At 45.6% G+C, this 14239-nt stretch overlaps 1 protein-coding gene across 7 annotated transcripts in view; it reads right to left on the reverse strand.

Annotated features, from left to right (window-relative positions):
* The window catches only part of CHID1 (chitinase domain containing 1), a 302198-nt gene extending 288561 nt beyond the window's left edge, over positions 1–13637 (reverse strand). Inside the window, exons 1-2 of one of the 7 annotated variants that reach the window (XM_037899598.2) lie at positions 12613–12769; positions 2908–3079 (exon numbers count right to left, since the gene is read on the reverse strand). In XM_037899598.2, coding sequence (XP_037755526.1) covers positions 2908–3018 — 111 coding nt within the window. In that variant the 5' untranslated portion in view covers positions 3019–3079; positions 12613–12769. Of the gene's footprint in view, positions 1–2907; positions 3080–12612; positions 13237–13582 lie in introns of those variants that run through there. The other 6 variants (XM_037899597.2, XM_043547928.1, XM_037899596.2 and 3 more) reach the window with 6 other exon arrangements.
* Positions 13638–14239: the final 602 nt, after the last annotated feature.

The following is a 14239-nucleotide window of genomic DNA, read 5'->3' on the forward strand; positions in this document are numbered from 1 at the left end:
TATAGGAATAAAGTGTGCCAGTCTCCACACATGAGCAGTATGACATTCATTCAGAGGTTAAAAGACAATTTTTCAATAAGTTCATAATGTATTCTAACATGTTTTGCTTTTTGGAAGAAGACCCTGAGACACTTAACTCTTGGCAATTATAGTCAGACAAATCTAGGACACCATTAGCAAGGTTTAAGTGCTGTTCTACAGTGAGTAGTGACTAAAGCAGTACTGTGGGGTTCATGTTTGTGTCTTATGATTTGTATACCCAATATCATACAAGATTTTTTTTTCCTAGCTGCCAGTTTTGCAAACCCAGGATGGACTCTGGGAGTCAAGCTAAGTTTCCTCACACCAGTAATAAAGATTCTGCAGGGCCAGTTCTCTAAGTACAACCCCACTCTCTCCTAGTTTAGGTTTACACAGTCCCAACTGATTGGCAATGTACTAATTTCCAGTTTTGTGAGGAATCAGTACTTAAAACTTACCACAGTTAAGTGATCTGAGTTTTGTAGTGTTCATAGGAGTGAAAGATAAGATTACAGACACACAGCAGATCAGCTGAGTAAGGTGATACATATACACAGCAGATCAGCTGAATAAAGCGATGCATAGTCTCTTTTCAGAGTATAACTGTACTCTCATGTATTACATCAAAAAACAATTGCAAGCATGAAGGGTTCCCAGTCTGGCATGTTGGTTAAACACTTTAAGGAGGCCATTACATTTAAGACATTTTGGATTGAACTTCCATTGTGATTTGGGTATTGAAGGTAGAGATACTTCATACAGCTTTTACCACTAGCGAAGTGTCCACAACCATGAACGTATCAGAGGCATCAGGAGCAAGAGTAAGGACCAGTCAGAGTTCTAGTAACCAAAAGCAGAGCACTAAGGCCTGACAAGGTGCACAGTTAGTGGACAATTGTCAGCATTTATTGGTTGAGGTTGTTGACTGGAAAGAAAAGTCAAATCAACGTCCCACTATTTTTAGCCATATTTGATTGAGTACAGACATCTACCAAGACTGGCTAGTCTCCTAAGGTGGTATGAGTACAGATATGGTGCCACTTGCCACTGTACCCAGTTTGCTTTGAGGACAGAATACATTTGGGAGCCAGGCACTGTCTTTTCCGAGCGGTACCTAGCATATCTTGAACACTACTGTAAAACTAACTACAGGTTTGTTTTCTAAAGAACGCTTTTAATTTTGCGTACACCATTTTCAGCATCGCCCATCAGGCCCCTCTATCATGCCCTGTCACTTGGTTTTCCATGATTACCATTCAGCATTGCCCCTCTCTGCTGTCAGTAGGTCCATCCTACCACACCACCAAGCCCTGTTCACCCCCTACAATCACTTCCTTCACTCCTGCTCTCACACAGCAAGTGTCTTTAGCAGAAATCCTGGAACCACGTTGAGTTCCTCCACTACAAATTCATTCTCTCCTCCTTCACTTCTGCCCTCTTCCTAGCTAAAATTATTTTATTTTACCCACATAAATTGTATCCTATGTCTTCAACCCCAACCACCTTTGACTGACTCCTTAAATCTTCCCCTCCTCCTGCTTCCACTTTTCTCCCAGCTCAGGGTATTGAAATTTCTTCCAAGAGAAAATGGAAAAAATACGTGACCTTCCTCCTCCCCTCAGATCATTTTACCTTCCCCTCTCCTACAACTCATCTCCTTTTCCTGTCACAGACAGTATAGTTGTCTGCTCTCTTCCTCTAGCCCCTCCATTTGCCCCAATGAACCCATCCCATCCCCTGATCTCCCTTGCGCCCACTCTTCTCCTTAAACTCTCACTGTCCTCTGGCTTTTTCCCCTCATAAGACAAGAACGTTTTAGTCTCTCCCATCTTAAAAAACCAACCCTTGACCACTGATTCTCCAGCTACCATGCTGTCTCTCTTCTGTCTCAAAGTTCACTGAACATGTACAAAGTGCTTCTCCTCTAATTCCATCCTAGACCCTCTCCATTGCAGTTTCTGCCCCTTGACTTCCACTTAAACCACTCTCAAACTCTCAGATGAGCTCCTTCTAACCAAAGCTCAGAACCAATAGTCCATCCTCAACCTCCTTCTCCTGTCAGCTACCTTCAACAATGTCAACCACATTCCTCTTCTTGAAATCTTACCCTTCCTTGGCTTCTGTGACTCTGTCCTTTCCTGGTTCTTCTCCTCTCTTTCTAATAACTCTTTCACCATTTACTTTGGAGAATCCCTGTCATCCTCACCTTTAACTTTCTATGGGGATTCCATAGGGCTCTTGGTCCTTCTATTTTCCCTCTGCATCTGATCCCTGGGAAATCTTGTTTTACATTCAGTGTGCACACCCTTTCCCAGACTCTGCATGAGGACATTCACTAGTAGCAGCAATGCTAAAAGTGAAGCAGCAGAAGCAGGTACACGAAGTTATGGCAGGATTGAGGATGTCTAGTCCTGTTGCTCTTAAGCCTGCCCGAAGCACTGTTTTTAACATTAAAGGCAGCCAGAACCACCCTTGCTTTAAGCAATGAGTTCAGGATACTAAAAGGTGCTTTATCAGAAACTTGACATTTTAGCTACACAGTTCCAAAATTTTAAAAGTTCCTTTAAGCAAGACAATTTACACCTTTATGTTTTGCCATGTAGTGAACTTAACACTGTGCATGTAGTTATTCTTACAAGTTCAATATCAGCTAAACAGCTTGTCTTCTTTGGTAATGCTTTTAAAATTGTGACTTTTCAATTTAAAAAAAACCCATGATCCAGCTGTAGTTAAGACTATTCAGTATCAGTATACTTTAGTTATACTATTGGTTTTGTACTAAACCATCATAAATTAATTCCAGTAGAAAAACTCTTCAGCATCTGCCAATATTCCTTGTTAACTCACTTTGGAGTACAAGTTGCCATGAACAGCTAGTTCTCATACCTTTTCCTCCAGCGTTTTTGAAGCCATTTTCTTTGCATCTGTCTTTGATAACGTAGCATCAACGAGCTGGTAAATCAAGGCCAAAGAAAGTGCAGTACAGAGAAGTCTCATGGCAATTTCCACTATGCCAATCAGCTCTGCTTAAAAGAGACTAGACTTTTGATTCTTTCTTCTGTGAATACAAGAATACAACAGTTAAAGAGGAGTCAAATTTTCTTGTTTAAGACTTTGCATGACAAACAGTTGACTGTATTTAGCAAGTCATTCTGTCCACTATACTTTCACAATGTCTTATTCAGAAATTTTTGGTATAGTCGCACCTTCTATCATAAGGTCAAGCAAATGGGATAGCCCGTTTACACACAGGTCAGCTCCACCAGGATTACTGTAACCTCCAATGGCCACACATCATTTAAGTGTTCCCAAGATACCACAACCAAAAAAGCCTTCCCTTCCCTTCCCAATCCAATCACCACTGGTTGCACTTGTGCCCCCATCCACTGCATTAAACTTTGCATCCTAACTGTAGGGCCTGCACACCTACTTCCAATCTACAATTCTGAGATTGTTTTGGATTGCATCCCTACCCTCCTTTTATAGTTCCAGCAAGGTCAGTCTTGAAAGGCCTCTCCCATTCCAGTCATCCCACTATCTTCCAAGCTGCCCCCATGGGCTGAATACCCTCTGAACTAGGAGCCCCTTCCTTTTGTCATTTAAAATCCAAATCAATGCCCAAATCACAAAGCCTTTAATTTTAAAAATAAAAGTGATTTAAGAGATTACCCTCCTTCAGGTCAACCTTTAGATTTAGACTCTCCAAGGCAGGACCTGTACTTTTTGGGTCATGTACAGCATTGATTACATGGCTGGCCCTTAACTATCATTGGCACAAAGAAAATAAGCAGCAAGGGCACATGAAATAAAGCAACAGACATCCTGTCTTGAGCATTAAAGAGAAAGGGAAGTAATATTCAAGATGAGGACATTAGATATGAATATTTTACAGTTTCTCATGTTCTAAGTTTCTTTGCTGCTCTGTAAAGTTTAACATAGCTATCTCCTTCCATAAGACATGATTTTATTAGTCAGACTATATTAAGGTTCTGTTTATCGCTAGTTTGAATAGAAGGTTTATAAAAAAAAAAAAAAAGAGATAAAGCATTTACTAAAAACCAAGAGGTCAAAAGATTGCTTACAACCATAGCTCATCTATACCACCTTCTAGTGATGTGCTTATAACCATCTAACCCATACTACTCATGTCCATAACATGCTTATAACTTCCACTGTTTTTTTATTTAATTATAAACCATTTATAAAATGAACCTTAATAGTGAGTCTGACCTCTTTAATTTGAATAGATTAAATATTCTGCACTTGTTAGCCTGCTGTATTCACTCACATTAATACATGACTGTCACATGAGCAAATACTTTTGAGCCAGTATTTTCAGAAGTGATTAGTAATTTTGCGTGTCAGTTACATGTCAAACTTGAGACTTCATATAGGAGGCCTCTTTAGAAAACGTTGATCGTGCTCACCCTCTGAAAGTCAAGCCCCTGAACAGTCTCAAGCGTGGCATGCAGTCTGTGTTTGTTTCAGTTTTTTTTAAAGTCCCCACCTATGCCTTTCCTTGAATCATAAAAGCAGACAATAAACTAGTTCTCCATAAAATCATAGAAGATTAGGGTTGGAAGAGACTTCAGGAGGTCATCTAGTCCAACCCCCTGCTCAAAGCAGAACCCACCCCAACTAAATCATCAACCAGACATCCTGTATTGATGAAAATACTTTGGCTGCTCAGTAAGTTTTGATTATGAAAAATAAATAAAATTTTGAAATGCATCTATACTAATCAGTTTCACAACTGGTTCTTAATAGGTCTTTTAGAAATAATGATGTAACCACAGACAAACAAATACAGCTCTTTGCCTTTCACAAGTTACATTCCATGGCAGCATAGGCAGCCATCCAGTGACACGATATCATATAATTCCAAGAATAAACTAGAATCCCAGTACTGGCTCTTCCCATGATTATGTAAATGCCAGTTTAGGGACTAAACTATTGCTATTTTGAAGGTTGAAGCAACAGATTTACAAGAAAAAAAACCCTAAGAGAAGCCTTTACAGTCACCAATGTTTATAAAATGGATATCGGGAAATTTTGACTGGAGGAAATGGGAGACACCCCCAAGTGGCTAGTAATTTCTTGGCAGAGAGAGTTGGACTTTGTTTGAAAGTCAGAACAGCATCCAACTTTAGTTTTTAGCCATCCTACAAATAGTTATACAAGAGTGCTTCAACTTCGGTGCGGGTGGGGAAGCACTTCAACTTCGTAAAGGAGGGAGAAAACAACAACCACCCCTGCTAAGTTTACATAGATAATTTTTTATTTAGTCACATGTCAAAAACAAAGCAAGTTCACAAAAGTGTCTATGGCCCAGTCTGAGGGTGAAATGCTGCCTCCAGACCCCTACAATGGAATCCACCACCCCATGTGTTTCTTGTAGCAGTAAAATATGGGGAAAACCTATCCAAATTCAGGTTTTCATTCCTGGTGAACTTAGCCTTTAAGTTTCAAGTCAACCAAGAGAGATACAGGTTTAACAAACAAATATGATTGTGTGCATTTATTCTTAATATCTGAATTGTCGCACTCAAGCTTCTTGCAAGACAATGATGCAACACAGTGGTGGCAAATTATGGGCACTTGTGGTTTAAAAAATAACTAGGTATCTTTTCCAAGATCCAGATGATGGGTTACCTGAAACAGTACTGAACAGAACGGTCCTATCCACAGACCACATAATATTGAATGTCAAGTTATTCTTTACACTCATAACAAATATAATCAAAAAGAGGTTCAAGGAAAAGTTTTCTTTTACACAAGTTGGGCTGGTATTCCTCTGTGCAATTCCCTCAAGTGGTCACTGAGGTAACCAAGTAGTCAAGGCATGAGAAGTAATATGATGACATTAATTTAATTAAAAACTGGTTAAGGGATGGAAGTGTAAATGATCAGTTTTTAACATAAAAAAAAGAGGCTAAGAGCAGGATACAGGGATTCATATTAGGAACAATGTTTTAATTATGAAGCAATAGCTGTTCTATAGTCAAGTTAAACTGACTTCAAATAAAACTGAGATCCCACAAAAATCAGCTTCTTCATACATTATGCCCCAAAATTCACATTTTGTCACAAGGTAGATTTTGTACAGATTTGAACGGTTTTCTAAAATGGCATTTAATAAAATCTCTGCTATTGACTTTGAAGACTAACTTTTATTGGCTCACACCACCAAGACTGCCATGCTTACAGACCTCAAGTTGGTTTTGTTGACCTTGCTGAAAAGTGTGTTTTAGTATTTCAGGATTAAAAGCATATTAGATGTTAATAGGGTATAGATACCATCACACCAAAGGCAGGCAAGGAAGTTGTTAAGAGGATCAAAAGGAGTACTCAATGAGTAGTGAAATGCAGGGGGCGAGTTGAAAATGGTCCCTTCCCTGGGAGAAAACAGGGTCAATAAATTAACCATCTTGTTTACAAGAGAATTATTACAGTAACAAGTAAATTAGGACTGCTTGTCTCCCTCATCTGTCCCTCTGCCCCATCTGAAGAAAGCTGCCCTTTACTTCTACTTCTCTGTTTTAATTTGGCTAAAAAAAGCCCCAATCCTCCAAACACTAGTCCAGTGCAGAGAAGCTCTCCGAGGTGTGAGTGTCGAGAAACGTTGGGATATTTAGTGTATGCCTGCACTACAATTGGATGGGAGGGGGCACAGGTGATTTCACTACATGTAGACATACTCATGATAGCTTTAATCTGGCTAGTGCAAGTACCAATAGCAGTGAAGCCACAGCAGCACAGAGGGCCTGCATACGTACTGGGACAGCCAGCCCACTTTGAACTCTGGGCTGCTACAACTTCACTGCTATTGGTACATGCACCACCTAGATTAAAGCTAGCTCAGGTACATCTTTAGGCGCTGCAATCACGCTGCCAATTGCAGTGAAGACATGCCTTAGAGTGACATGACATAGTATTTATTTGTTTTCCCACTTCCTATTACTTGGAGCTATGGACCCAGGCTACTCCTATAGCTATTTTGTAATTACAAAGCAAAATGTAAGTTACTAAAAAAAAAATTATAGAAGTTAAGTGTCCTGCCGCTGACTCCAGACTGTGTTGCTGCAGCTTCTGAATTGAGCCAGAAATAGATTATTAAGGCCCAGTCAAGGATCAGATGCATAATAAAGAGTCCATGCCCCAGAGACGTCTCAACCTACATGTCAGGCAGGACACAATGGGTGGATGAAACAGGCAAATGGAGTGAGGGTGGGTAAGGAAGAGGTGGCAAAAGTCTAGCAAAAAGCATTTGTCTAATCTATGCTAGACAGAAGCCATTTATATGTCACATGGCAAAAATGTGTTTAAAGAAGGATTAAAAGAGGATAAGGTGAAAGCTTTATGAATTTTGACAGGAAGCTTCCCTACACCGGGCAACCTGGAATAAAACAAAAGTCCATGAAGGTGAAGCTGGCGGTGGTAGAGCAAAGATTGGGATGGAGAACTCAATAAGCTAGTAGATCTGATACGGTGGTACTAAACAGTGAAGGACCTCAGAGGCAAAGGCAAAAATAAATTTGATACAGTAGAAGGGAAGCCAGAGGAAGAATGCAGAAGGAGTGGTGATGCTGGAGTCATAAGCCACAAAAGTGATCCTAGCAGCAGTGTTTTGAATAAACTAAGGAGGCAGTGTGACTGGCATCAAGGCAAGAGCAGACTTCAGTAGTCAAGAAGATTTGGTCCTGCTTTGAGCAGGGCATTGGACTAGATGACCTCCTGAGGTCCCTTCCAACCCTGATATTCTATGATATTCTATGAGACGAAGGCCTTGAACAAAAGAAAAGATCAAGTCTTAGCAATACTATGAGCCTCAGGAAGCTCAGTGAGGGAGCCCCTGAAAAAGCCCACCCTCTGCTGGCCTAGGTTGGTTGGGGTCAACCAACATCCCCACAAGACATAACAATCTAATGGGGTCTGCAGCTGCCATCCCTGCAAGCCGTAGAGCAGCGGTTCTCAAACTGTGGGTCAGAACCCCAAAGTGGGTCACAACCCCTTTTTAATAGGGTCGCCAAAGCTGGTGTTAGATTTGCTAGAGCTTTCAGCCCTGGGTCACGAGGCTTAGGTTACAGGCCACCTCCTGGGGATGAAGCCCCTGGGCTCTGGCTTTGGCCCCCCAGCCCAGGGCAGCAGAGGTTGGGTTTCGGCTTTGGTCCTGAGTCGTGCAGTAATTGTTGTTGTCAGAAGGAGGTCATGGTGCAATGAAGTTTGAGAACCCCTGCCGCAGAGGTTGGCCAACCAACCTTCCCTCCTACTAGCTAAAGACAAACCATTAACCTCTGTGCACTTAACTAGAAGCACAACTCTTTTCCCAAGCTTTCCCCTCAACAGTACCCTCATTCTCAGATTCTTTACAATAAGACACCAAAACCTCCCTAAAGCCTGCTTTTTGGTAGCAAAGGAGGAAGAGCACCGCGTTTAAACTCATGGGAGGAGGTTCCTAGGTAAAATGGTGATGAGGATCATTTAAGTACCCAGATAGTTAATGCAAATCTGTGAAAACTATAGACCAAATACTGGCTCCACCAGAAGCTGACAAACATTGATCTGAAGAGGTTTCAGAGTAGCAGCCGTGTTAGTCTGTATTCGCAAAAAGAAAAGGGGTACTTGTGGCACCTTAGAGACTAACCAATTTATTTGAGCATAAGCTTTCGTGAGCTACAGCTCACTTCATGTAGCTCACGAAAGCTTATGCTCAAATAAATTGGTTAGTCTCTAAGGTGCCACAAGTACTCCTTTTCTTTTATTGATCTGAAGAGGTTCACTACTAGCTTCAATATTTTGAACAATTCCTCAGCAATAGCACTGCAACTGCTGAAGATGGCAAGTTCCGAAGAAACAAACAGAAAAACCCTTGCTGAAATGCAGTCAGATGGCAATGTGTTCTGAAAGTGTTCAGACTTCAGCACTTCGTCACATCCAAGCATATGATATCCACATGCCAACTTTATTCAATAAACATTTGCTCTTGAATATGTAGAAGGCATTTTATGCAGGACCAGAGTTCTGCAAATAGCATTCAAACGACAGCCAGTATTGGAACCTTCTTTTTAATATTTTGTTCTTTGGCTACAGCAATGTTGTAAAAGTTGAGTAAGATAACTCAGTAGTAGTGACAGTCCAAGTGTTGAAAAACGCATTAACTGAGCTATAAATGCTTTTTTAAAAAAACCTAAAACTGCAACAGCACACATTTTCCAGCAAAGCTGTAGCTTTGTAAAACCAATGTAACCAATGATTTAATCCAGCATTTCTCTAACTGGGGTCCGCAAGGCGGGCCCTTCACTCCAGGGGGTCTGCAGGCCCCACTGATCAACTCAACTCTTCCCCCTCCCTCCCATCGCCTCCTGCACGCCAAGGAACAGCTGTTCAGTGGCATGCAGGAGGCACTGGGAGGGAGGGGGAGGAACGGGAGACAGGGCGCGCTTGGCGGAGGGGGCAGTGGGGAAGAGGTGGAACAGGGGTGCGAAAAGGTAGAGGGCGGGACTTTGGGGGAAGGGGTAGAGTGGTGGCAGAGCCTGGGGCTAAGCAGGGCGGGGGGGCTTAGGGGTCTGCAAAAAAATTTAAATTTAAATGGGGGTCCTCGGGTTGCTAAAGTTTGAGAACCGCTGATTTAAGTTGTTCTACCTGCCTGGAAAGCCTCTTTCAAATTTGTCTGCAGCAAACTTCTCTAAGATTCCAGCTTGAGAAGGGCACAAAGACGATTAAAACCCAAAAGTTCTTCAATGAACTCAGCAGTGAGGTTTTCCTATATTGCATGCCACTGTAGTATCCAAATGAGATCTAACACCCCTTAGGCCTTTCCCTATATTCAAAGTTGCTCTGGCTTAACTAAATAGGTTCAAAACACCTTCAGTTAAACTCAGTGGTGAGCTGGAGCTGGTTCACATGAACCGGTTATTAAATTTTGAAGCCGGTTTAGAACCAGTTGTTAAATGGGTGGGCAAACTGTGCCACATGTGGCCCGCAGGACTGTCCTTTCCATCCCGCCAAAGCTGGGGAAGCTCCTTGAGAATTTTTACTCACCCGGCAGCAGTCCAGGCCTTCGGCGGTGGGCCCTTCACTCGCTCCGGGCCTTCGGCAGCACTTCGGCGGCAGATCTTTCAGTGCCGCCGAAGACCCGGAGCGACTGAAGGACGTGCCGCCAAAGTCCCGGAGCGACTGAAGGAACCAGTTCTTCAGCTTCTGGCAGCTCATCACTGGTTAAACTGATGCAAAACTAGATGCTAATTTGAGTTTCAGTAAATCAGTATAAACCAGGTTTAAGTTGAATTAAGAGCGTCCACATATGGTTTTGCACTGTTTTAACTAATTTGTCTTATTACACTTATTTTGAAGAAGTGCAACTCCGTAAATAAATGGGGCCTTTAAGATGTTAGTTCTGTCATGACAAGGTGGTCAATACGATTAACTTCCTTTCCCATGATGCCAACACTCAGTAAGATTTAATAGGTTTATCTTCTCAGAATTTGTTTGTTTGAATTTGGAACTTGCATTCATCTTTGAGACCCTATTGAGGAAATAACGGAGATGTCCTGAAGGTGTATTGTCAATATAATTCATGTGGAAAAGGACAGCAAGAAGCAGTAACAGTTTAGAGTAAACACTGAAACTCTCTTAAAAATCTAGTTTACTTATATGGTACAATTAATGCTCTGTGTTTACTTTCAGCATTTCGCTTTACTTCAGGGAATTGCTCCAATATAGGCAAGATATTTGAAAACAAATGGATAATAGAGTTATACTTTTTAAACAAATAAGTAGCCAACATTACACAAAAGTTTTTTTTAAAGCCAAGTTTCCATTTAAGTGTTATAAATGTTTTTTTAAACTTGTGTTTTGTAAACCAATTTAAGAGTATTAACACAATGACTAGAAGTGTTTATAAATTTAAATTCAGATGAAAGGTTTGTTTAAATTCCATATTGGAACTACTTCAGAGAGGAAAGTAAGGGCTGGTACGGCATGCCAATAAAGGGTAGCTGCCAGTACGGCCCGTACCGCTGACTTTAAAGCGCTGTAGCAGCAGCGCTTTAAGAACTCTGATCAAAGCACTGCTGCGGCAGCGCTCAAATGTCATTGCCCCTTTCGTGCCCCGGCAGCCGACAGTGGGGGTGGGCCGGGGCTGGGGGAGAAGTAGTAGTAGCTGCCCCAGGGCTGTGATTAAAAAGGGCCCGGGGCTCCAGCCACCGCTGCCACTACTGCAGCAGCGCCAGCCAGAGCCCCAGCCTTTTAAATAGCCGCTGGAGCCCCACACGGCATGGGCCGGGGAGTGCAGATGGACTGGCTGGGGGACCCTGACCCCCAGTCCTGACCCTTCCACCCGAGGCCACACCCTTTCAGGGGGCCAGAGCAGCCCTGTACCGGTAAGACCTGCATTTTACTTTCATCCCGGCCTACTTCTAGTTGCTAGTGCCTCCAGTTATCCCCCAAAAATGGCACCCCTTTTCTAACAACTCCCAAATAAGGAAATGTTGCCCTAAGAACTTGCATATTGTTTGCAGCTTATTTGTCAGCTGAATAAGTAGTAACCCCATTATGTACTTGTCATCAAATATGAAAATATTTACAAACCCCACCAGAGTGGCTACTTGCTACCTAAAGGATGAAAGTGGAGATTAAGCCTTCTTGGGAGGGGTGAAACAGTCGGAAAGAGACACTGCTCATGGTGAATAGAGCAGCTTAGGTAGAGTAGACCCAGGAACCCGCAGATGGGACACTAAACCGAAAGGGCACTGAATTACAGAGAACTCTTTTCTAGGTGTCTGGCTGGTAGGCCTGACCAACACCCTCAGGGTCCAACTGACTACCATATTTAAGGGCCGTAAGAAATTTTTCCCCAAATCAAATGAGTAGATTTTTCCTCCTTCCTCTGGAGACTTTTGGGGGGCGAAGGGGTCACTTGCTGGTTTAAGCGAGAGTGACTGCCGAATTCTCTGTCACTTGAAGTCTTTAAAGCAAAACGCCAGGATTTTCAGTTACTCAGGCAGGGGTGATATGCCTACAACAAGAGTGAGGGGGTGAGGCTCTGGGGCTTGCAACCGGTCATGATGGCCCCTTCTGGCCTTAAAGTCCCGAACACCAACGCAGCAGGGGGACACCCACAGCCACCCTCTCCAAATAATTCCCACCACCACCTCTTGGTGGAGAGACAGCCCCAGGGCAGCCGAGGGCTATCCCCACAGGTCCACTGGGGGAAGAGGCCACCCGCCACTGGGTACAGAGGAGAAGGAGAAACACCAGCCACCCTGTCCCCACATTTCTCCAGCATGCTTGGGCAGCAGAGGAGGCCTCCAGAGAAGTTATTAACCGGGGGGGGAGGGCAGGGGGAACTGAGGGAGAGGGAGCCCCACCTCCCTCAGCGACCGCTACGGGCCGAGGGGCTGACCCAAACGCAGGGGAAGAGCCCGACGCCGCGCGCGCCGGGGCCGGGGAGCCACCTCCAGGGCCGGAGCTGGGGCCCGCCCGCCTGCCTGCCTGCCTGGCGCTCGCTCTCCCTGCCCCGGCAGCCAGGCTGGCGCAATCGCCGCCGTGACGCGGCCGAGTCTCCACCCCTGCCGCCCACCCGGCTGTTACCCCGGCTGCTGCCGCCGCCGCCGCCTGCTTCCCTCCGCGGCCCGGACTCGGAAGTGGAAGCGAGCAGGGAGGAGGGGCCCACCCCCGCGCTCGCCCTCTTAAAGCGGCCGCCCACGCTCCCTGCGCCGGAGCCGGCAGTGCTCCGGCCACCGCCGCAACAAATCGATAAAGAGCCGGGGGGGGAGCAAGGGGGAGGTGGGGAGGGGAAGAGAGAGCGTTCTGAGCTGTTCAATTAAAAGGGCCCCTCCTCCCGACACGCTGTTTCCTTTCCCACAAGCGCGGGAGCCCTGCCGCCACCGCCGGGCGTGTCTAGGTTCAGCTCCTGCCCTGCAGCGGCCCTTGCAGCCCGCCCGGCACGGCCTCGTTCTGCACCCACAGCGGGACTTCCCCCGGAGCCGTCAGCCTCCTGCGGGCCAGGGGTGCGGGGCCCGCAGCCGTCCCGCTTCTCCCCGGCGGCTCGCGCAGATTAACGGGCAGGGCAGCAGCGTTCGCTAGGGAAACTTAGTTTGATTTCATCAGCTTTTCCGCCCTTCAAAAATGGAAGTAGGCCTTATTGGGCCGGTCACAGGTGCAAATAGGGTTGCCAACTTCCTAATGGCACACATCAATACCCTTGCCCTGCCCCTTCCCTGAGGCCCTGCCCCCGCTCACTCCATTGCTCCCTCCCTCAGTCACTGGCTCTCCCCCAACCCTGGGGCAGGGGGTTGGGGTGGGGCTGGGGGCTCCGGGGTGGGGCCAGAAATGAGGGGTTCAGGGTGTGGGTGGGGGCTCTGGGATGGGGCTGAGGAGTTTGGAGTGTGGGAGAGGGGTTGGGGTACAGGGTGTGGGCTCCAGGAGGGAGTTTAGGTACAGGAGGGGGCTCAGGACAGGGGGTTGGGGTGTAGAAGGGGGTGTGGGCTCCAGGAGGGAGTTTGGGTGCAGGGGCTGGGGCAGGGGTTTGGGGTGCGGGCTCCGGCCAGGTGGCACTTACCTTAGGCCGCTCCTGGAGGTAGCCACTATGACTAGCTCCTAGGCTGAGGGGCCAGGGTCTCTGTGCGCTGCCCACGCCCATAGGCACCACCCCCACAGATCCCATTGGCCACAGTTCCTGTCCAATGGGAGCTGCAGAACCGATATTTGGGGCAGGGGCAGTGCATGGAGCCTCCGTGGCCACCCCTGCACCTAGGGACCACAGGGATATGCCAGCCGCTTCCAGGAGCCACGCAGAGAGGGCAGGCAGGCAGCCAGCCTGCCTTAGCACTGCTGTGCCTCCGACCAGATTTTTAACAGCTGACCAGAGCCACCAGGGTCCTTTTTCAACTGGGCGTTCTGGTTGAAAACCAGGTACCTAGCAACCCTAGGTGCACAGTACCCTCCAGAACATCACCTAATGTTATAGTCTGCATTTCCTTTTAGTAAGAGCAGGGCTTAAATTCAGCCGCTGTCCGGAGCAGAGCTGTGATAAATATTTTCAAAGAGCCCTGAGACTCCCGGAAATACTCTATGATAGTGGTTCCCAAACTGCGGTTCACCAAATGTTACAGGGGGTTCTCAGGGAAAAAAATTCCCTAATGGTGGACAGAGCTGTCCATAGGGACTCTGGGCAGCACCGAGCCAGCAGCCCTGAGCCTTGGGGACTTCCAAGAGC

This window comes from Chelonia mydas, chromosome 6 (genome assembly GCF_015237465.2).
Source record: "Chelonia mydas isolate rCheMyd1 chromosome 6, rCheMyd1.pri.v2, whole genome shotgun sequence".
Lineage (NCBI taxonomy): Eukaryota > Metazoa > Chordata > Testudines > Cheloniidae > Chelonia > Chelonia mydas.